Source organism: Furipterus horrens, unplaced genomic scaffold (assembly GCF_987537825.1).
Source record: "Furipterus horrens unplaced genomic scaffold, mFurHor1.1.pri manual_scaffold_6, whole genome shotgun sequence".
Classification (NCBI taxonomy): Eukaryota; Metazoa; Chordata; class Mammalia; order Chiroptera; family Furipteridae; genus Furipterus; species Furipterus horrens.
In genome coordinates, this window is record NW_028327176.1 from 107,707,471 (window position 1) to 107,730,894 (window position 23,424).

Sequence of the window (23,424 nt, forward strand, 5' to 3'; positions counted from 1 at the left end):
GCTGCATGATTTAATAAAGCAAATGAAGGTATATCCAGAGGGTAAATTTATTGTGGCTACTTGATTTGCAACATGTGACCCCATAACTCTCTGTGCACAACTTCTACTCTGGTTTTAACTTACCTCCAACACTGGACATTCTGGAGGAGTCCTGATGAGAGCCGGATTTACTGCGGTTTTGGCTTTTTCGTTTGTTGGCTGCTCTCACAGATCGAAGAAGCACCTCACTTGCCTTGAAGAAAGCCACCATGAATGGCTGCTTTGACTGAGGCCCATGTCTCCCCACAAGCCCAGCAGCTTTTACATTGATACTACGTCCTAGAACAGAATGCACAAGCACTTGGTTTATGAAAAAAGATAATGTTTACCCGATATGAATGAATTCTGAGGGTACTTTGAGAAAAATGTTTTAGAACATTATCAGAATGTTTTCTTTGCAGGCCAAATAGTCTTATAAACATTGAGAGTTTACCATTACAGACAATTATCCATGCTGGGATTTTCATTTTGCATCATCCTTCCACCACAGAAGACCCTCAGGCCACCCCCACTAACGGGTATTTCTCAAACCTGGAAGTCGGCAATACTAAACATGGGAAGGCTTGACTACCACCAACCAGCCTGGAAATGTCCCCATTAAGTAACAATTTCAAAATATTAGCTATGGGCTCTTCTGCATTACATTTCCTATAATTTTCCTCTAAGTGATAAAAGCTGAATGGCTGGCTGGACATTTCTACTTTCTCCCAGCTTCTTTCAAGCCTTTCAGGCATTCACTAGTGCTGATAGCCGCCCCCCTCCACCTCTGGCCTGTGCCCAGCAGACTCTACAAAGCTGTGCTCTACTTCAAGCGCTTCAGATGCCATGCCAGAAGCCCCTGCTGGGGATGGAGCCTTGTTTTAAGCTCCGGTGTTTTCTCAATGTGAAATAATTTGAAGTAAACATGAGCATTTCAGAATTTCCCCTTCAGAGTGTTTGACACAACTGAATGTTTACCGAAAGAATTTCAGAGGAAGCAAACCAAGCCTGGAGACTTTCAGAAAGGGGAAAAATGCCAGGTGGACTTGGACACTGACCTCCGTCTCTAAACCAGACTGTCTCCCAGACCTTTCTGAGCCAGCTGGTGTGGCCGTGTATCAGAGGAGACGGGCAAGGACAGGAGTGAGTTAGAAGTTAAGGTGTCCTAGAGACTAAAAGTAGATCTTAATAAAGTACCTCTTCCATTGAGCTAGTGACGTTAACCGTTATAAGTATAATAATGCCAAATGTTTTAGAGTACTTGCTATGCATTTGCTAGGCATTTCACTGTTTTACATGTGTTACTTGATTCTACAAATAGGAGTTATATACATATTACTATTTCCCCTTTTTGCAATTCACTCTTGTTATCCTCTCTAGTTTAAAGTAATCACTGAAAAAAATATATAATACAAATATGTAAAATATATTAATACTATCATATATATGAAGAAAACCATTGGCTGATATCTAGTTCCATGAAAATGACCCAAAGAGAATGAACCATATAATCTTAAGTTGTAAATTTAGTTGAGAATTACTCAAAACTCATGCAAATTTTCTACTCGACATACAGAAATTAGAAATCTTTGAATGGTAATATATAATGTGGTTTGGAATATGTGCCTGATTGACTCTGCTTTTGCCCCATGGGAAACGCGCATGTTTTCTTAAAATATTTATTCAGTATAGACTGCGGAGCAACCTCAGTCCATTATGAGGCCTGACCCACCTTAGAAGAAAGAAAAGGAAAACAAGTCCCTGAAATGGCATCAGTGGCATTTTAGCAAATAAACTCTTGCTCTTAACAAAATTTATTTTGGCAGCATAAACACTTTTGTGTATACTTGTATTGTGCAGAGGCCTTCTACCGTCAGAAAATGAGACCGTGTCATGTGAGGCTGTGCAGCTGTTGGGACGGACACAGAGGTCCTTTAAATGTGGATGTATTGGTTAAAAAAAAAAAGTGTTCACCAATCCAGGCAGCGTGAGGGTCCTCAACAATTACTCTACGACACATTGGCAAAATCTGTTCAGTTCCTACAAATATTAAAATGGCATTCTTCCTCACAAATGCCACTACACTCAGTCCTACTGAAGAAAGAACTTACAAATAATCAAAGAAGTAAACCTTAAACAAATAAGCATATAGGTTTCTCTTTTAAATGCAGACTTACAGTGGCTTTATGCCAGAGTCTATATTTCTTAGAAAAACTCTATCACTGGCATAAATGAAAGAGGCAGTTTGATTTGTGGTCAGAGCAGTTTCCATTCTACTTCCACTGTAACAAATGTATTAATTCAGCTCAGACTTCCTCCTTCTGGCAGTCCTTTTGCTGTAAAAAGAGAAATTAGAAGTTCCAGCCAAATACCATACCTTGAACTGACCCACTTCAATACATAAACACTTTTACAACATGTTTATTCAGGTGTAGCACTTGAAATTGGTTTAAGATGTTTCCAGTGACAGAGAGCTCAGCAAAAGAAAAAAAAAAAAAAAAAAGAACTGAGAAACTTAACTGTTATGGAATAGAATAACTGGCAATCTGTTCTTCAAATTTCTGATTTTTTCCCCCCTGTCTTGGAGTACAACCTAAAAAGTATTTCTTGAGCTTTTATTTTGATTTTTTAATGAAGTGTTAATTTAACAGAAACTAAATTTTTACTTGTATACATTGATGACTGCAGAAATCATTTTAATATATGATCTTTCTAATACTGAAATAGGTTGCTGCAAAATGTTCACAAATGGAATACAGTAAAATTGGTTTTCCATTCATTACAACACACACAGACCCTTTTATAGCTAAATAAGCACTTAACACAAAGTTCCAAGTTTCCTTTGGTTTTCTAGAGGGTTTCTTTTATTATTATTCTAAAGACTTTCAATATTTTAATTTTTATCTGTGGAGAAATAATACTGCTCTAAAGATTTATGTTCTGAAAACTGTAAAGATGTGTGTATGTTACAAATGCGGGTTTCGTGGGCTTTACAAAGGTGGATATTGTGTGTGAAGCAAAGTACCCTTCAAACCAATGTGAACTCCCTTTAAAATAACTTTTGATATTATTAAGTTTCCTCTTGGTTTCCTTTTTACTTCACCAATGAGGTGACTATTAAGATTCCGTAAGTTAATGCTTGCTCAGTTACTGTTGGTCTTGAGCTACACCATAGCTTAACTATTTGACCTACCCCTTCAGACAAAATATACCTACATTGATTATGTAGACTAAACCTTTTAAAGGGCTAAACAGTTGCTTTTGTTAGAAGCGCTAATGGGATCCCAGACTATATTACATGTATTGAAAATAGTGAATCTTTTATCAAATTTTGTTGAACATGGTGAACTTTATTATTAAATGTACAGTATGTTTTAGATATTGCAAATATATAAATAAAGAAACCTACCTTAAACATTGATCTAGGAAAACTATACAGAAGTGTGTATCACCATGGATTTACTTTAAAAAGCTGGTCCTTATTTTTTGTTTCTAGTTTAAAATATATAGAATAATAGAGAGGTAATATATAAAGATTAAACATTGAACATACAGTGAAAATAAAAATGGGATAAGATAATGAAAAGAGTATTAAGTTAAAAGATGGTAAGAATATCAGCTTGAGCCCAAGCTTAGTCATGTTAGGATTCAGACGTATCTAGGCATAGCCAGGACATTGGTGGGCAGAATTCACTAGGCAAATATTGGAATGAGGATGGAGCAACCACATGTGAAAGTCGTCTGAAGGAAAAGGTGACTCATTAATTCATAGATTCAGAACAATGTCCCAAGGAGTATAAGGAAGCAGTGGTTTTACGCCTTTAACTCAGAGTTCCTTCCTGTGCAGCTCCAATAAGTTTGCATGGCTAACTCCTAAAGAACAAAGAGAATTTAAGAAAACCTCATAGAACTGCTTTTACCTAAAGTCCCTGTAAAACCCTGGGAAGGCAAGGCGTCACTGCTTCAGAGCTTGGTTAATAAAGTGACGCAAGTGGTGAAACAAAGGTTCTCCCTATGTCAGAAGAGAGGCATGCCAACATCTCCACGCTGGTACAGGATGCCAGAATGTGGGTCCAAGATTATCTCCTGTACCATAGTCAGTGTTAGCCTGAGCTTCAGAGAGCGGCAGCAGTACAAAGGCAAGCAGAACATTGGGGCTTTTAGGGTGCACCGACAACTGTACCAAAGAAAGAGTCAGTGCCAGTGATGGCATGAAGTGGCTGTCAGATCAAGAGGACACTTCCCTTGCATAATATCTATGCCTTAATGTTGTACACTTGGCAGATGAAAGGGATGTGATCTGTCAGTGAGTAGGGTGATAACAACAGAAGGACAAGAACTTAGTTTCTGGGGTTGTTCAAGCTGAAATGCACTTGGGGTCGCCCACACAAACGGGAGGAGATAGGAGATGGGAAAGTTTCTTTGAATAATATACCAGTAGTCCAGTGATTTCACTGGTGGCAGCTAGACCCAAAGAAACATGGTTTGTGCCTAATTATCCCAGGTTTGTGTATTGGATTATAAAATGAAAGGGATAATGAAAACAAAAATGGAAGTCCAGTGTTTGGTATGGGCAGAATTATTTGTCTTTTGCATTTATAAAAAGAATACTCGTTAAATCTTTGCATATAAAAAACTTTTAGAACTATTCCTATCTTGGCCATCTTATATTCTCTCAAAATGATTATACCAGTACTAAGGGAAGAGAGATCATTTGAACAGCAAATATTTGGTTATATAATTTCTCAGTTGCATTAAAAACAGAGTGAATGAAGATGGGGCCAGGATTATATTTTCTAAAAAGAAACAATTATCCTCTTCACACAGCAATCAAGAGGGAAGTATCTGATGCTGGGGCTCATACCCACTAAATTTTGTCATAAATGAAACTAGAGATTCAAGACTTCAGATCTGTTACTCTGACCGTCACGACTTTGTTTAAGCACTGAGTCCGGGAAGTGTATTCACATCTGCCCAAGGACACACCATTTCACATTCAGAGTCAGAGAGAAGGTAAGCTGGCCAACCAAAGACCATCCCAAACTCACTGGTTTTGTATTTCAGACTATTCTTTTTTGGAAAATGTGACTTTCAAAATGTTTATTTCTTTAAAAACAGGGTTATTAAAGGAGACTCTGACATAAAACAGCTCTTTAGAGACATGTTGATGTTACAAGGGTAAGTGGTTCCAAATAGGAGCATTTAGTTTCCCTCCAGAATATACAGTTTGGAAAACATTCATTTGAGGCTTTATCAGAGTCTAAACGTTCATATCGCTCCACAATGTTAAGCATAAATTTCAGTTTGTTTTTTTTTCTCCTATAAACCGACAGTAATTGACTGCTTAACCCAAAACACCTGTGACAGAACTTGCGCACAAATTATCTTTCCTTCATTTCAAAAGAGATCCTTGCAGCATCCTTTATGAACAATTTCATAGGAAACAAATCAATGCATTGTTTCTCATTCACACAGCCTCCGGATCTTTGCTTATTTTCAATCTGTGATTAAATTTGATTCTGGTGCTCTTAATTTATAGTTTCTGTAACTCTAAATTATACTGGGATTTTAACCCTTTTAGAAGCAGACAATTGAACCTGGCTACTGCAGCTCAGTGGATTGAGCATTGGCCTGCAAACCAAGTGTCACTGGTTCGATTCCCAGTCAGAGCACATGACTAGGTTGCATATCAGGTCCCCAGTTGGGGGTGTGAGTGAGAGGCAGCCACACAGAGAGATTTCTCTCCCTCTCTTTCTCCTTTCCCCTCTCTCTAAAATAAATAAATAAATAATTTTTTTTAAAAAGAAAAAAGAAACAGACGATTTAAAATGCGCAGAATTCTCTACCTAGCACATAAGACAAAATCATTTTATATCAGATATTAAAGAATATGGAGAAGGTACAATTCTGTCTACTTAACTCCCATATACACTTAAACTCAGTGTAACTTTAAATTAAGCACATTGCAATCTAGCTCTGAATTTCAAAAAAGTTATAATTTGATGAAAAATTTGCATAGTTTCTAGTTTTATAGTAAGAGCATAGACTTATTGACAGACATAAGCACATGGATTTGAAATATCACTAACAGAATTTTAATTTGTGCTCAGAACTTTCTTATTTTTAAGATGGTTTACATTGCCCATTGTCTTATAAACTCAAAAACAAAGAAAGGCTTGAATATTAAACTATTTCAGTGATCCTGGAAACTCACAGTTAAATGGTATTTAGAAATATTTTTTAGGTTAAACTTATTGGAGTGACAGAGTGCAAGGTAATAATATTTTTGAGTGATTCTTTACAGTATTTCTGGGGTTCTAACAAACCAAGCTCTTCATACAATGCCTCTGCTAGAGCTTCCCATTCTCTTCTTTATAGAGATATTTAAAAGACTAAATTTAAAATAACCATTTTATTTTATATCAAATACTATAAGTTACAATTCTGTAGTCAGTACTAAAGAGGATTGAAAACAAAAGAAGGAACAAATGTAATAATATATGTAAATAAGGATAGGATTCTGTGGCTGATATTAAAGGAGTAAAGACACATTGGAGGTATGTGATTCACAGAGGGCAACTGGGAACTGTTTCCTGATGCACTGACATGAAATGTGAGCTGAGAGTTACCTGCAAGTAAGAAATGTGGTTATAATTCCTGATAAAATGACAGTAGAAGGAATCCGTTTTCCTCTCTGATTGGGGCATGCGAGAAATAGACAGGTTCAAAGGAGGAATTCCAAAGTTGAATTTCAAAGCTGAAATTCCTTCTAAAAATTTTGCAAATGAATCTATATGGCCCTACAGTTTGAAAACATGGTGGGGATTAGGCAAGAAGATATTTGGTTAGAAACATCTCAGCATGGTGACTAAAGGCGTGATTGATGGGGGAAAAAAATACAAACAGTTAAGAACCAAAGCTCATGGAACTCCAGGAGGAAGGGCCCAAGGAAAGAAAGTCTGAGAACCACAAAGCAGCAAGGCCAGAGGTGTGTGCCTAGTTGTGGAAGCTGTCCAGAACACTCAGTTTTATGCACGGAGGGAGGGACTGAAGGGTGGGAAAACTATTAGTCTCTTTTCATGGAACATCAGTCTGAAATGAGGAGGCATACTGGCTCAGGCATGACAACCCCAACAAATGCTTTTTTTACTTGGGACCTATTTTCAGATAGTGGAATAGGAATCTCAAACTAAGAATTTCAAATTACCTTCGCATAACACAAAAGCACCACTTTCTTATTGTTTTTAAATCCTCACCCAAGAACATGCTTATTGATTTTAGAGAGAAGAAGGGAGAAGGAAAGAAGGAGAATAACATTGATGTGAGAGAGAAACATTGATTAGTTGCCTCTCTTACGCACCCCAACCAGGCACCAAACTCACAACACACGCACGTGCCCTGACCAGGAATCAAACATGTGACCTTCTGGATTACGGTAAAAAGCTCCAACCAAGTGAGCCACACTAGCCAGGCAAGCACTTACTTTTTAATAGCTCTTCTCTTTATACAGGGTGGGACAAAAGTGGGTTTACAGTTGTGAGTACACAAAACACAGAGTTTATTCTTGTAATATTGATTATTGTATTATTTTCCAAAGGAACCACTATAAACCTACTTTTGCCCCTCCATATATAGTGCCTTTCCCCTGAGGCCCTACCAGCTTTACAGATAGCATCTGTCATATGCCCGAAAGACTGGTTAGCAGTTACTCTTACAGCCTTCATTTATTTTAAGCAGAAACATTCTTTTCAAAAAACCATGGGAAAAGTGAATTGTTTTTAGTCTTTTCTGACCATTATGTGACTTTTAAATAAAAAATACGTACACACACACACACACACTTCTTTCCTTTAAAATCATAGGAGCTTTAAATGAACCTATAATGATGCAGATTTTCAGCAGAAATCAACCAATAGGGCCTTTAAAAACTATTTTCTGTGTTAATATATCAATAAAAAAAAAAGCTTTTAGACTTCAAACTCATTTTAGTTTGTTTCATAGAATTGAAATTAATTTCATTCTCTGCATTTTTTCTATAGTGGAAGAAAGTGGTCTTCAAAATGAACTTAATGCAGTTGCTTGGGAAATTTATGCATCTCTAAAGAAAACATTATTTTTTACCAGCTTTATGATATATTATGCAAAAGATTTTTTATCATACAGAAAAGCATGGTTCATTAAGTGTTTGACCTTCCCTTTCAATGTGACACATGAACCTATGAAATGGCCACAAGCTATTATACTTGTAGAATCTTTACAATAGGCTCATACTAACAAAATGGAAAAGAAATATATTACCTTGACACCTAATAAAGAAAAAGAGTGAAAAGAATAAAAGGTATTTTCCCAAATTTGCAGTAAAGAACTAATACTAAGATGTCTAATGCTTATGCCATGCTTATGTCTACTTCTGCCAAAAAAAAAGAAAAAAGAAAAAAGAAAAGTGGAGTTAAGGCATTTGGGACTTAATTATTTCTCATACATATGAAGATAGGACCACAAAACATTCTTCTGAGTGAAGAGAAACAGAACTTTTCTTCATCTTCTTTTATCTTTGGCTATGGCAGAATGTAAACTGGCTTGCCCACACAAGGACCAGTGCAAGGTGAGATCTCACACCACCTTGATTCCATGGTGGCCCCTAGAACAAAAGTATCCTTCTTAGCTGTTCGCATGCAAAATAATAGTTGGATTTATAGAGTGTTCGCCTTTTGGTCAATTGAAGTCATTAGCGTCATCTGATCTCATAACATAACTAGAACATTCACATCTCTATCGGTTGTATTGCTTCAAAGAGAAATCATTTGATTATAGCTGGCACCTAAAACTATTAACAAGCATGCCTTTCCAAAGGACCAGAGGTTAGCTAATTCAATACTTCTGAAGTTAAGAGAGAAGCAGCAGCTGTCATCTATTGAAGCAAGGTACGTTGATTTACATACATTATCATATTTACTCCTTATAACAACACAATGGCTGCATTTCAAATGAATAAAATAAAGCTCAAGAAGGGTCAGATGTTTAACTGAACTCTGTCAACCATACAGTTCTATGTTATTCCTTTAAGTACACAGTGTTCCCCTTTGTTAGGGATGGTTTAGGGCTGATGCTTTCATTTTAGGTCTCTGCTTTTCACCTTAAGACTGGAGGAAAACCATCCATCCGTCTCATAGGTCTGCCAGTGACCCACAAACTGTGTCTGTCAAGAATGGTGTTGTAGCTGTTTGTTTTGTTAAGTTAAAAATCAGACACTCCTTGCCAGCCGTGAAAGGGCAGGTGGTTTCCCTGGTTTCTATTCCACTCCAGTGCAAGCTTGTCACACTACAAAGAAATTAGTGTGCATTTATTTTTAAGAAGCTGGGATATGTAATTTTCCTATCAAAAGAATTCCCCTCTAATTTCAAATTTTGATCACTACTTACAATATATACTATTGAGATTGCTCATTAGATGCATTTGTTTCTGTTTTTTTCATCCTCTGTGAGCTTACACCAGGTGTGGCAAAAGTCAACTCTCAACAGCACAGAAACACAGTGATTCCTAATACTTTACACAGACTCATGGTTCCCTCTTCTTCCCATTGTGCTCCCTGCTCATGATGCAAAACCAGCACAGAGTTAATGCTAGTGTATGGTAAAAATAAGGAGAATTTCCTAATCTTCATGGTCCTAAGTCGATATAAGCATAAAAATATTTACCCCTCAGATTATTAGTTAAATCAAGGTTATTAGAGTCTAGAATGAGGAATAGAACAAACAACAAAAACTGGATTTTGTTCCTGACATTGGCATTTGTTGGGCAAGATTGGTGCTGTTCTGAATTAGGGAAAATCAAAAACAGAAATACAGATGTAGCCAAACACTTCCATATCCATTTTCATTAAGGGAAATCTAAAAGACAGTAAAATACAGCTTTCACTAGATAATGAAGCAAGACTAACTCCCCTTTGTCTCTTCTTGCTTTAAATCATTGATTTCAAAACTCTTTTTTATGTATGTTTTTGAGTTGTGATGTTAAAATTTGGGTAAGCACATTATGGTTATCATGTAGCTCTCATTCAAATATAAACATATTTATAAAACAAAGGAAACGGCCTTTAAAACCTAGTTTTGAAATGTTGTGTATAAAGTGGACATGATAAAAGAGCAAAGCCAAGTTTTATAAATTATTACTGAATATATTCTATAATCAATGTCTGTTTATAAAGGAAATTATTTTCTCATTACAAATTATTACACAAGACCAAACTAGGCTAGAAGAGGCCCATTTCAGAGTTCTAACCAATGAAAACTATAATAATAGTTACAAATAAATACATATAGACATTTAATAAGAAATCAGAATCATGGCTCTTCATTATCAAGAGAACTAAACTATGTATAAACTAGAAGATTGAAATGATTTCATTCAAAATATGAGGTTTTGAGTAAATCAGTCCTGGTTCATCCAATGAAGCTCTCTTATTTGGGAAAAAGAAATAGCTAAGCACACTGACAAATTAAAAATGTGTTTCATTACCAGAGATATTTCTTTTTTAAAATTACCCCCATGCTTTGCTCCCCAAAACACAATTCAAGTAGTCCAAGACCTCTTTAAATTTGAAACAATAACAATTCACTGTCAACTTTGATGCTGGGAGAAGGGATGGTCTGATGAGAGAAAGAATGTATTTCATAATGACTTTTTCAAAATAATAAGCTAATAAGTTTTTTGAAAACTGCATTCTTGACTAGCCTCAGGGTGAGTTTGCTGTGCCCTGGTTTAAATTACAAACTTGAGTACCAGTTGACACTTGAAAAGAGTGAGGGAGAGGTAGGTATGAGGATTCCATGATGGGGAACATGGATTAAGGGAGAGCAAAGCAGAGGGGAGAAAGCAAGAGGACAAAGGAAGGGGGAGTTAGTCATCAAATTAAAAATAAATCAAATTTGGCTAAATTTAATTACATGTTGAGGTCAATTGCTGGCAAAAGAAAAGTTACTTTTTCTTCTTTTCAACTTATGAATTTATCAAATTAACTTTAATTGTGCAAAGAGCTAAGAGAAACTATTGAAGTCTATAGTTAGACTGAGAAAACAAAAAATATGATAAAATTGCTATTACTGTTTTGGGGCCAGGTCACATTTAAATTCGAGACAGAAAATATAAAAGTCTACAGGTAATTCCCAACATATCCTATATAAAATTCAGTTTTGCTCCATAATAATCATTAGTAATAGTGTTGTTTTATTTGGAAATTATAAAAATACATTATTTTTTGTTTAGAATTTATACAAACTTCATATAATTTGTGAGAGCCATAGCATTTAAGACCTGGCTCAGGAAACAAATCATTTTTAGATTCATGGGCAAGATTGTTAAACTAAGGCTAAGTTTACTAATGTACAAAATGGAATAATAGTGAAAATAAAGTAGACATTCCATTTAAAGAGCTTAGCAAAATGCCTAGCACTTAGTAAGCACTTAGGAAATGTTAAGTTATTAAAATTATCTTGATTGACAATCCCTGCAAATACATGGTTTGAATATTTATTTAAAATGAACTAAAGATGTACGCACGAATTAAAATCTGGATTTAATCTCGAAAAAGTAAAAGATCTTAAATATTAGCATGGACAAATAATTGATGTTGATAAAAAGTACTACAAATATGAGGGTTTATAAACATCAGATTTTCAATTAGATAGAAAATAACTTTTGACAGAGTTTGAAAATAAGGTATACTTTATAAAAATCATATATGATTAATAAGAGAATTAATAAGATCTTGGTTGAACAAAGTAGAAATTTAACAGTGCTTCAATATTTGTGTTTAGTGACTCTAACCATGAAAGGCACATTAATGATCTTGCTCATCCTTATGCAGTGGGAAGTAGCACAAATCTAAAGCGTACAGAAGAATTTATGTTCTTTGATGTACTTTTAAGGCATTATATGAGTTAGAAAACCCATGCATCACAGCTTATATGGGTTTGGAAAATCAACAGATACTGATTTTAAACACCAAGGAAAGTCTATGTTATATTTATTTTCAGTAGAAAACTAGTCATTTTTTTGCCATAAAATAGAGGATTTCTCAAGTTTTCTGAATCATTCACATAAAATGACCAATTGTATATTTAGCTATATTTTAAAACTCTCTTCATGGCTTGATTTGTACCAAAACCAAAAACTTCAGAAACGAATACATTGTCATAAATTAACTGATGTTTTAGTGTTTTGAAATTTTACAGAAATACAAAGCACATATAACTCTAATATGCTCTGGAAAAAAAATAAATTTTGTTTTGTTATGATACTGAAAAACGTTCTGTGGCACTTAAAGAAAAAAAAAAAGTAAAAGGAGATGCAACCCTACTAAGTGCTTTAAAAAGAACTCTCTAGAAATCTTAATAATGATAGATTTTCAACTATGAACTTATATGTGATTCCTCATGCGATAACTTGGGAATGTGTTTCTGCTTTAATATTCACATTCTATACACACACACACACACACACACACACACTTACCCTGAAAGAAAGTGCATAGAATGTGTTGCTTTCCTTTACCAGTTTCTCCATCTCTGATTTTATATAATACCTTCAGTTTGAGTTTGAATATAACTATTTAATATCAGGCACCTTTATTGACAGTACTTTTCTATTCACCATACCCTCTCTGAAAATAATATCTATATCTATCTATCTATCTATATAATTCTTAAAGTGTAAGTATATGCTTCTAAATTACAATTACCTGGTAAATTATCTCATGCAATATAATAATCTGTAGACAAAATGTCAAATAAATGATGAATTCTACCAGTCACGTGTAGCTTATTCCTTCACAGTATAAACAGTTCTACAGCCACTAATTTCCATTTCTTGTGCACTTTTTTTTCTTGTGCCTTAAATCTTCCTGTTTTGCACACTGACTTAATTTCTGGACTACTTGAAAAAAATCCAGTTTTATTTTTTCATTTTACTTACTTAAGTTTTTGAAAACAAATATTCCTTATCTGTTATCCTAATTTATTCTTAAGTATTCATCCAAAAGTCAGGCAACTATGCTCTCATTATCCTTAACATTAAACAGTACATAAAGAACTATTTCTTTTATACTAATATTTACCTGCAAAAATCGTAGGAGTGTCTGTCCCTTTTACCTTCCAGAACATTTAGCAAAATATGGGATTCTTGGAGTTTCATTGATGTAGATTCTCTCACTTACTTATTTGAAACCAATTGTCATCACCATAAATTCAGCAAACAGAAAGAGAATATTATCAAATCTCAAAATGTTTAAAATATCCTCTGATAAGAGGATATAAGTTAACTTTCTGAACTTAGATAAATAATAATGAGAAACTATAGTCAAAACAGCAGGACCAAAAAAATATATCACTCTTGATCTCTGAATCTCTTTTGCTACTTATTAGCACTATACCAGCTGATATTCAGTTTAACCAGTCACATTGATCAGTTAATCCTTGACCCAGATAAATAGTCATCTGACAACACAGGGGCTTAATTTGGAAAATTTCCTCTGAGGTTAAAAAAAAAAAAAAAAAAACACAACTGTCTTAGAAATCTTGAGGATAATACAACAAAATTATAACCAAATACTTCAATTTATTAATAGCACATTTAGGAGATATCACAGAATACTGCAATTTTGAAAAAAATTATAACAGTATGTTAAATTATTGTGTAAATAGCAAAGAACCATAGGAATAAAAAACACCTCAAGGTGATAGAAAAATGGCTAATCCCATTCCTTACTATTAATGTAGTTGTAGCAGTTGTCAATTTCCAGGAACGAACAACAACAACAAAAACTTCATAGGTCAAAGAGTGGTGAACACGGAAAAACCTGGTAATAAAAGTTTTTAAAATACTCATGTTCAATTTAATTATATTTATAACTAAAGTTAAGACTTCTTTTGAAGTTCTCACTATAATGTTGGGGAAAATAAAAGAGGATTAAATCCTTGGAGCTTTTAGAAAAGCTCTGATATATAAAGTTTCAAAAGATAGAATAGAAAAAAAATCTTGCATATCAACAAGCAGAAAAAAACCTGTAACTTTATTCCTTTACAACATCTGAGAAATATAGCTGATGACCAACAGGGGTTATAGTTCGAGAAGAAGACAACCGTTACAATGCTTTCTTTCCTTGACATCTTCTCCGATATTCCAACCATTTCAAAGGTAGCTTCAGTTTTCTGATTCTTTTATGGGAAATATTTATATAATAAGAGGGTTTAGGCAATTTTCTATAAATATTAGCACAACATATGTATATTAGAAAATATCAGGCCACCATTCTTTAGCAAAAACTGTTGATATTTCTTCAATCATGTATCCTGAGTATTAAAATACTGCTTGTAATTCTACAATCTTTGCAAGAAGTCATGTTGATGTGTAAGGCTTGCTAATAGGTTTACTAGTCAAATACTAGCAAGTTACATGAAAACATCTCTGGGTTGTAAAATTTTCCTGATGGTAATTATTCCTGTATATAACCTTATTACATGACATGAAGCTCATTTCCCTTATATTTTTTAATGCAATTAGTTATTTCCAAAATAACTATGCTATTTTTTTCTAAGGATAAAATGGTTGGGACTCAAGGAAAGTACCATATTAAGTACTAATAATTTGATATTCACTGGTGTCTATGAATACTTAACCATTATAAGCAAGCAATCGATCTTGACACATATCCCTGAACATTCAATTCTATTGGTTTCATACCCTAGATCAGAGTATATTTAAAAATTTCCAATCAATAATCATTTTATCAACCAAAGTTATTAGTAACTGTCTATATACTGTGCTGCCAACTCAAAGTTTAAGAACTTATGTCAACAATATTGCCTGTCTTTGGTGGATTATCATTAGTGAACTTATCTAAAACTTCTGTAAAACATTTGTAGAGCTTCCACAATAAAATAATTGATTCTAAGTTAAGAGTACCACCTGGAGTAAAAGAAAGCCCTTGTGAACTACTCTGTAGACATAAAGACCTGCATTCCTGTCCTAGTACTTTCTAGATTCTATCATCTAATATTGCCTCACATTGTCCTTGTAAAGTAATATCACACTTGTTTTATTGATGCTATGGCTAAAATATGAAATATTTTGTAAAGTCAATATTTAAATCTAGCTTTCCTAATAATTTCTTCTTAGAATTCATATTTCCAGAATGGAGTCATCTATTCTGTTTACTTATCCTTATTATTCAAATTACGTATCAAAACTTTAAATTCTAAGAAGAATTTATGTAGCAATGACTATAATTTTATTAAAATTATATTAAAGCATCAGTCGAAATGGAATTTAATATGACAGTTATATTTCTGAAATCTTTCTTTCTCCTTGATTTGGCTACAAATTTAGTAAAACGTTGAATCTGAATTTTTACCTTTATAAGCTTGGAAATTATGCCACAACTTTATTCAAAGAAAAATGGATTTTAGAGTCTTATTTTTTAAAAGGAACCTTATACTGTTTCTTGGACATTAAACAATACCTTTACCAAACAACATTTTGATGGCTTGAATACAAATGAATGAAAAACATACGGATTTAATTTTCCTTAATGTATAAGTGGGTTTGAATAGGGAGGAAAAAATTATTGGCAAAATTCATTCCAAGTATTGCCAAACCTAAAATGTCTGAAAACATAGGGTTTTTTAAAAGACAGTCTAATGATCCCAAAAATACTATCTTTGTTTTTCTCTCTCTAAATTATTCTATAAACCCAGGCTGAGAAAATTTTTAATTTACTTGGAAGGTTTAAACTATGTAAAACATCACACAACAAAAAATTATAATGTTTAGCATGAAAGCCCCATCTTAAGCCTAGATTAAACTGCTGTATAATAAATCCTGTGTGTATATATGTGTAAAGGGTAATATTACCATATATTAAATAACAAATTCATAAATTCCTAATAAGTCATATAATTAATATATTGTTATAATTTAGGCAATTGAAAACCTAACAATAAATTATAAGACAGACCAAAGCTTACTTATTTGCAATTAAAAGAGTGCATATTTTATCATGGACGTTTATTAATCACCATGAGAGACTGTTTGAGAACTTTGACATCGATATTGCACAATTAGATACAACCACTTTTCTGGAATCTCTGTATTTGTCCATTAAAGAACAGCAATTTTTTTTAATGTTTCCTTGCTCCTATGTTTGCTTTATTTTGTTGAAACAGACTTATGAAACTCAGAGAATAATCTACGTGAAAAAAAATCAATAGAATATTCTTAAACTCTCTTGCCAAATTCATGGCAGTTCATTTGTCAGATTTCTAAAAAGAACATTTCACAAACTAACGTATTTTCCACAGGTCCTCTGAGAAATCATAATGCTACTCTTGATTTCAACAGTCTTTAGATTTCCAAAATATATTTAGGTCTCTGTGATATTTTTTTCTTTGCAGAAACAGGATAAATAAAATTTAATAATATTCATCACTGAATTTCTCCTCACCTTATGATTGAAACTATTTTAACTACTGTACTGTGGTTTGCGGTACAAAATTCTTCTCCTGTGTTACACCAAACTAGTTTGGTTAATAATCACCCAAAATTTACAGTTTGGAATGTCTTTTTAAGAGTAACATGTTCAGTGTCAGGTGGTCTGAAAGAGCCTTCTAAATCACAAACACATTCAATGATCATTTAAGATGTGTTTTTAATACCTACAATCTGCATTGTACTAAGTACTGAGGGTGTAATTGTGAACAAGAAATACACATCCCATGACCTCATGAAACTGATATTCATTCCAACATGTAATCACGATGGTGTTGCTGTGATTGATTAAAGCAGCAGGTCTAGTTCTTTTATGAAGTGTGAGCAAGCTACAAGAATATATTATACATAAGTTAAATTTCATGTGCCTTCCATGATTTGTCTCCAAATCACTTTCCTAATAGCATCTGCAATCATATTTTACACATGAAGGTGGCTCTAGCCAGCTCTGGACTATCGACTTTTTCCAGACTATACCATGCCATTTTCCCATTCTATCTCCTTACTCACATTGTTTTCTCATCCAGGAATGAATTCTCTCCTCCTGGTCTCACCATCACTCTGTATACCGCTACAGATCCATGCTTTCTCACTCCATTTCTTGAAATCTTACCCAGCTGACCTAGTTTAAACGCCACCCAAACCATGGTCCTTTCATCTGTGTCCCATATGGACTTAACCCCCTTTTTCTGTTTTCTTACAGTGTCTTGATTATATCACTATTTTAAAGTATTTATGGTACCTTATTCTGTCAAAGATTAATTATGCATGTCTGTGTCTCCCAAGTAATATTGACCTTTAACTTTGGCCTTGCACGTGCAGGCACTCAACAATGTTACGCTGAACAAATAAATGAATGAAAAATAGTCAATAAATGAATTTGTAAATAGACTTTTCTGAGTATCATTCTTCTATAACTTCCAGTTACTTTTGCTAAGAAGTAAGTATATTCAGAATCTATTGTTTCAAATAAAAGCTAGTATGTCTGTCTGTTTGAAGCAACATGACAATATTATGTTGAAAACATCAGCAGTAATAATAAATGAGCAGTAATAAGTGCAAGCATCTGGTTATCCATATTTATAGAGAAATATCACATGTTTGTTCTCCATGAGGTTGCCGTTAATAAAATTAAGATACTGGGAAGGTGACTTGCTTTGCTAAGGCCATGTTTGCTCTACCTCTGACTTGGCTAGCACACTTAACCATTTTAACATTTTTATAATAGACTACATTAAAGAGATAAAGAAGAGCAACAAAATGCTGTATATATCAAACCTAACTCTTAAATAAGGAATTTGGAAACCTTGAAAAGAGGTGAAATGTTAGTTTATTTTAGGGTCTTAAAAACCATAAGTAATATAACAGTAATTTAAAATAAAGTAATGCTTAAAATGTAAGAGAAATAAATCAAGGCGGGAGGGAAACTAAAAATATGAAGTACTTCTGGCAGAGAAAAAGATAAATTGAAAGCAGATAGAAGCTAAATTGTATAAGTAGTAAAAGAAGAAGAACCAATATAAGAGGAGTGAGAAAACAATAAAGAAATTTCAAAATTTTCAAGTGTGTGGGGGAGGGAATTAAAAGGAAACAGGCTGATCATGTTTCATAGGTCTCTTGAGTTGTTTAGTTAGACATTTCGAGCCTATCCCCAAGGAGAAGACTGAGAGAAACACATACCATTAATTTAATTTTTTTGTTTGGGCCACATACCAAGGAAGATATGACTGGCTCACCCTAACACTGCTGATTTCTCAGGCACATTTCTGACCATAAATGTACAGTAGCTTAACATTGTAAGGATGTTTGAAAGATTATTTAAATATATGCTTTTCTCAGTCCACATTTATAATACTTGAATTTTGAAAATATTTAACATTAATCTCAAAGCCATAGTTAAAAAACAACCTATAATACAAACTATTTAAACTGTTCATAAAAATTCAGCATTGTAATTAAAATCTTTGGAAAGGCTGGAGTAGGGAGGGACTGAAACTCGTCTATAACACTTTCAGCAAAAACATTCTTTTCTCAATCAAGATCTGATGCCCATGAAACCTTTACTAGACTAACTCTGGAATACACTTAATTTAGGGCTGTCAACCTCATCCCACATACAAAACCTTGGAGTGACAACATTGGTTATGTTATTATTCTTAGGCTGTGAATTTGCTTATAAGTAAAACAATGACATGAGAAGTCCTATTGCTTATAGTAATTAACGCCCTAAAAAGTTACCCAAGACAGACACAGCTTATGTTTAACTGTAGTTCAGTAAACAAGGCAAGGAGAAATCAGTGAGACAGATGCTACTATTAATGTTTCAATTGCCCGCTTGTTCCTATGAAAAACTAAAAGCAGTAAAATTTAAAGAAGCATGTTCTCTAACGATCATCCCATTGAAAACTATTGGATTGGTCAAACAGTTCATTGCTTTTTTTTTCCCTAAGACAGCTCTAGTAGTGCTTAATTGTCTTTAACTTCATTCATAACAATTTTGTTAGATTGTATTGTGACATCTCTTATGTCAGCATGCATTTTAAAAAAGCTTATCAAAATTGGTGGATTTTTGTGCAGTCATTTTAATATTGAAGATAGAAGAAAACAGGCAACATTTTCAGCATATTATGCTTTATTATGTCAAGAGAAGTAAAAACACAACTGAAATGCAGGAATAGATTTGTGCAGTGTATGGAGAAAGTGCTGTGACTGATTGAACAAGTCAAAAGTGGTTTGGGAAGTTTCATGCTGGAGATTTCTCACTGGAGGATGCTCCACAGTTGGGTAGACCAATTGAAGTTGATAGCAATAAAATTCAAGACATTAATTGAGAATTAATTGAGAACAATTAATGTCATACCACACAAGAGATAGTCAACATACTCAAATATCCAGGTTAATAAAATTATTGGTGAAAATAAAAACTGTGTATTTTATTTTATGGACTTTTTGGCCAACCCAATTACCTACCTAGGCCTAATCCTAACTTTGGAGGGTGTGGGGCAAGTACACAATGTAGGCCCACTTGGTACATTTCTAAATATTTTAAAAAATACTAATCAAGCTAATAAATCATTAACTAAATTATGTTCTAGCCTCCTACCATGAGAAATATGATTTGAATTTAACAATTTTTGACTCTGAGTGATCAAAGGGCAACAGTGCTCTGAATAAACTGGCGCAGGCTTCCCTGGCACCCTAATCAAGTGTGCCAAGACCCCTTTCACCACAGTCTTCAAATTCTTTTCTATTTGTCTGAAAGGGCTACCCTTCCTCACTTTCCTTCCTGCATCACATTTTCCTATTTTTTAAGATTGTAGCTTGAATTGTCTCACTGTTCAATACTCATAAGTCTATCAGACTCTACTCAGCATGTAATGACACACATTCAACAATGTTATTATGTGCTTACTACCTTGTGCCTTATCAAGTCTCATGAAGCCATCTCTACATTTGCTCACCATTTCCTCTCTAGCATCTAGCCAAGCACATAACACATAGTTGCTCAATGAATACTTGTAAGCATAAGAATAAGTTCTGGGGCTTCTTTTAAATGAAGATTTCCTACAGACCCCTCCCATAAGTGATTATGGAGCTGTTTTCTTTGACCAAATATTATAGTATGTCCAGAGCTAACTCAGTATTATTTTTTATGGGTTTTTTTTTTTTTTTTTTGGTGACTCTTTTGTTCTATCTCCAACCTCCCTTCACCTTGCATTATTTTTAGTAGCTCTTTTGTCTCTTTCCCTAGCACCTCTTCAAATATAAATTTTTTGTTATCTTTACTCAGATTTTGAGATGTAATTTACATATGGTAATATTCAATCTTAATGTATAATTCAATTCGTGTTTACAAATTACATAGTTTTGTTACCACCATCCCAAGCAAGACATAGATCCATAGCACTTTGCATATAGTTTTCTTTTGGTAATATTATATTACATTATTTCCCCTTGTTTGCATACAGGTTTTCAATACAAGATTAAAACTTCCTCGAGAGCAAGAACAGTACCTGCTTCTTCTTTATCTCACCACCCCCACCACAGAGCTTGATAATGAATGTGCTGAGTAAATGTGTTCATAAAACAATGAACTAATTAATATAGTGCACTATTTTATGGAATACACTACCTTGCACATCTTAAGTATAAAGCATATTGGTTAAATTGAACAAAAAGAACTGTGACTCTCAATGTGTCAAAACCAGCACCACCAAGTACGCAAAATTCTGTGCTTACCATCTCCTGTTTCTGCACAGAGTTGTAAGCCCAAATTGTTCTGTGGATTAATCACCCAGTGATTGCTGGTCACCGTGATGTCAAAGACAAGCCAACCCACATCTAAAGCTTGTGCCTTTCTTGTGTCTAACAAAAATAAATCTGCATCCCTGTGGAGAAAAAGAACAACAATAAAAAAAAGTTAAAGTTTGGAATGAAGATCATCACTTCCTATCCTTAAGTGAAAACATCACAAAAGTCACTTTGTAAAATAACAGGAGTTAATTAAAGAACAAGGGAAACAAGTGACTCAAATGATGAGTAATAAGATACAGAAACTTTTTTATTGCTAGACTCCTAACCCAAACCTGGTGAAGATTAGTAATATCTGAAAGTAATTTCCATTTTCCTGCTCTTCACCAGACTTTACAAACTGACTTAGTGAGCTTGATTTGGTCCCCAATAATCAGTGTTCCCTGAAACCACTATCTGTGAGTAGCTCTCGCTAGCAAGCTCACAGGCAAGGATTAAACTGAGTAGAGACAGAAGTGAAAGCAGTTTCTCTGGTTTGGATGAATGTGGATTCTCAAAGGGATAGAGCACAGAGATAGTTTTTCATTTGTGTTAATTTTCATTATATATTTTTCCATTTTGTTGTACATATTTTGTATTTTTACTTCATTTTCCATTTTTATACATAAATTAGTTTATTGACACCGAAGGTCTAAGAGAGGATCAGAGAGTGCACTATTAAGGGGTAAATTTCATGAACTGAGCAAAAAATCTACCCTGACTTGCTTTAAAATCCTCTGCAGGCATAAGTTCCCTGGTGACAGTAATAGCTGTGAATATGAACTTGTATGTTTAAGAAAGATCTCCACAGTGTTATTGATGTTAGCATTTGTCACTTAACTTTAGCAATGAATTTACAAATGTATAAATACTTGTTGAATTATGATGAATTATTTTATTATATTCTTACTACAGGCAGCCTCTGAGCTAAATGTCACATATTTCTGACATTTAATCTTCACAGCAGCTCTTTTAGACTGATGAAATTGAGGCTCATACAGGTTAATGGTAAAACACTGGAAGACCTTCAAAGCAAAATAGAAATACATTATTATGCATTTTATGACTTTTTATACTGTGCTGAAACTGTTAAAGAGCTTATTATATATATGAGGAAAATGTCATAATAAGCTATATTAAATACTGTTTTATTGCATTTGCCATCTATCTGTAGCATAGAAGTCCTTTCATAGGTGGCTTACAAAATGTAGAAAGCATATTTTGAATAAAATCAATCATGCACATATGTTAATTTTTAGATAAAATGCTCTATAATAAAATTAAACTATTTTTAACAGAAGTGAAAAATTTCAGTATTTTAGAAGCCACATCTTAATTCCTTTATTTCAACTAGATTTATGCCATTCCACCATTAACCTAGAGAAAATAAAATAAATATATTATGAGCAATTAAATTATCCAGCTAATCTACATGGAACTATGCAACTTTCATGCTTCTTCACAATTTTAATCATATTGTTTACCAAAGGAGGGTTGCAGACACTTTTTTAAATCCAGTATGTGACTCAGTTTGAGATACTACAGACATAGACAATCATGTACCACAAAGAAATGAAAAGTTTCAAAAAGTTCCCACTCAAATTTTAAGAATCCATGATATTCACAGTATGACAGAATGCCAAATTCTCCCTCTTTCTAACTTAGACAACACACCAAATAAACGATCTCCAACAGAAGGTCATCCTCACAATTTTGAGGTATTTAGTAAATATCTTTGAGACTTTAATCTTAGAATTAACTTAATCACATTATAGCTCCTTAGACAAAAGAAGTAACCATCTTTTATCTTGGGAAATATCAAAGTGCTACCCTGCTTTCAAGCCTGGTTCTGATTGAAACATGGTAAAAATGTTCTAATAAATCCTGCAAAACTTATAATATAACATCCGTTGGTACGATGTAAGTAAACCTCTGAAGAACAAAGGTAAATTTTGAAAAGAGTTTTAACAAATATCTTTAGGTAGTTAGTAAGGTGATATTTTCTATGGTTTTTAAATTGTTCTATTTTTCTAGAAAAAAAAATCTCCAAAGAATTCATGTTCAAGTTTCAAAATTGCCAAGGTTGTCTATAGGAAAAATGGTTTCAGTTTTAATAGATATATTTTGTAAAAGCATTAACCAAATGATTCAAGCAAGCCCTAAATACCTGAATTTTAGTGATGTAAATCTCAGTTTATTGGAAGGAAAACCTAGGCAAATAGTATGCCTGAAAAATTCATATATTTTTAGTTCACCTCTGAAAAGTTGTGAAGATTCCATTGCTTTCATACCTTATAGTTTCCTATTCTTAAGCAAAGCTACTTTTTACATTTTTTAAATTTTATTTTTGATAATATGTATTCTTTAATTTCTCTTCTCTTATATGGGAAGCCCTTCTGCATTATCTACAGACAGGAGGATATGGTTTGGGAGAGTCAAGTATATTATTAATAATTATAATGGTAATAATTTCATAATTTTCACTCATTTAGCAACTTTCATAGAGCATCTTAAAATAAATCTCCACCCATTCTGTATATGTTTTCTTTTGAAGCATAAAATTACTCTGCTAAG

At 33.6% G+C, this 23,424-nt stretch overlaps 1 protein-coding gene across 1 annotated transcript in view; it reads right to left on the reverse strand.

Moving 5' to 3' along the window:
• Nucleotides 1-23,424, reverse strand: part of BMP5 (bone morphogenetic protein 5) — a 124,773-nt gene that overhangs the window by 18,791 nt on the left and 82,558 nt on the right. The window contains exons 3-4 of the mRNA XM_090280489.1: nucleotides 20,800-20,948; nucleotides 124-318 (exon numbers count right to left, since the gene is read on the reverse strand). Coding sequence (XP_090136615.1) covers nucleotides 124-318; nucleotides 20,800-20,948 — 344 coding nt within the window. The remainder of the gene's footprint in view (nucleotides 1-123; nucleotides 319-20,799; nucleotides 20,949-23,424) is intronic.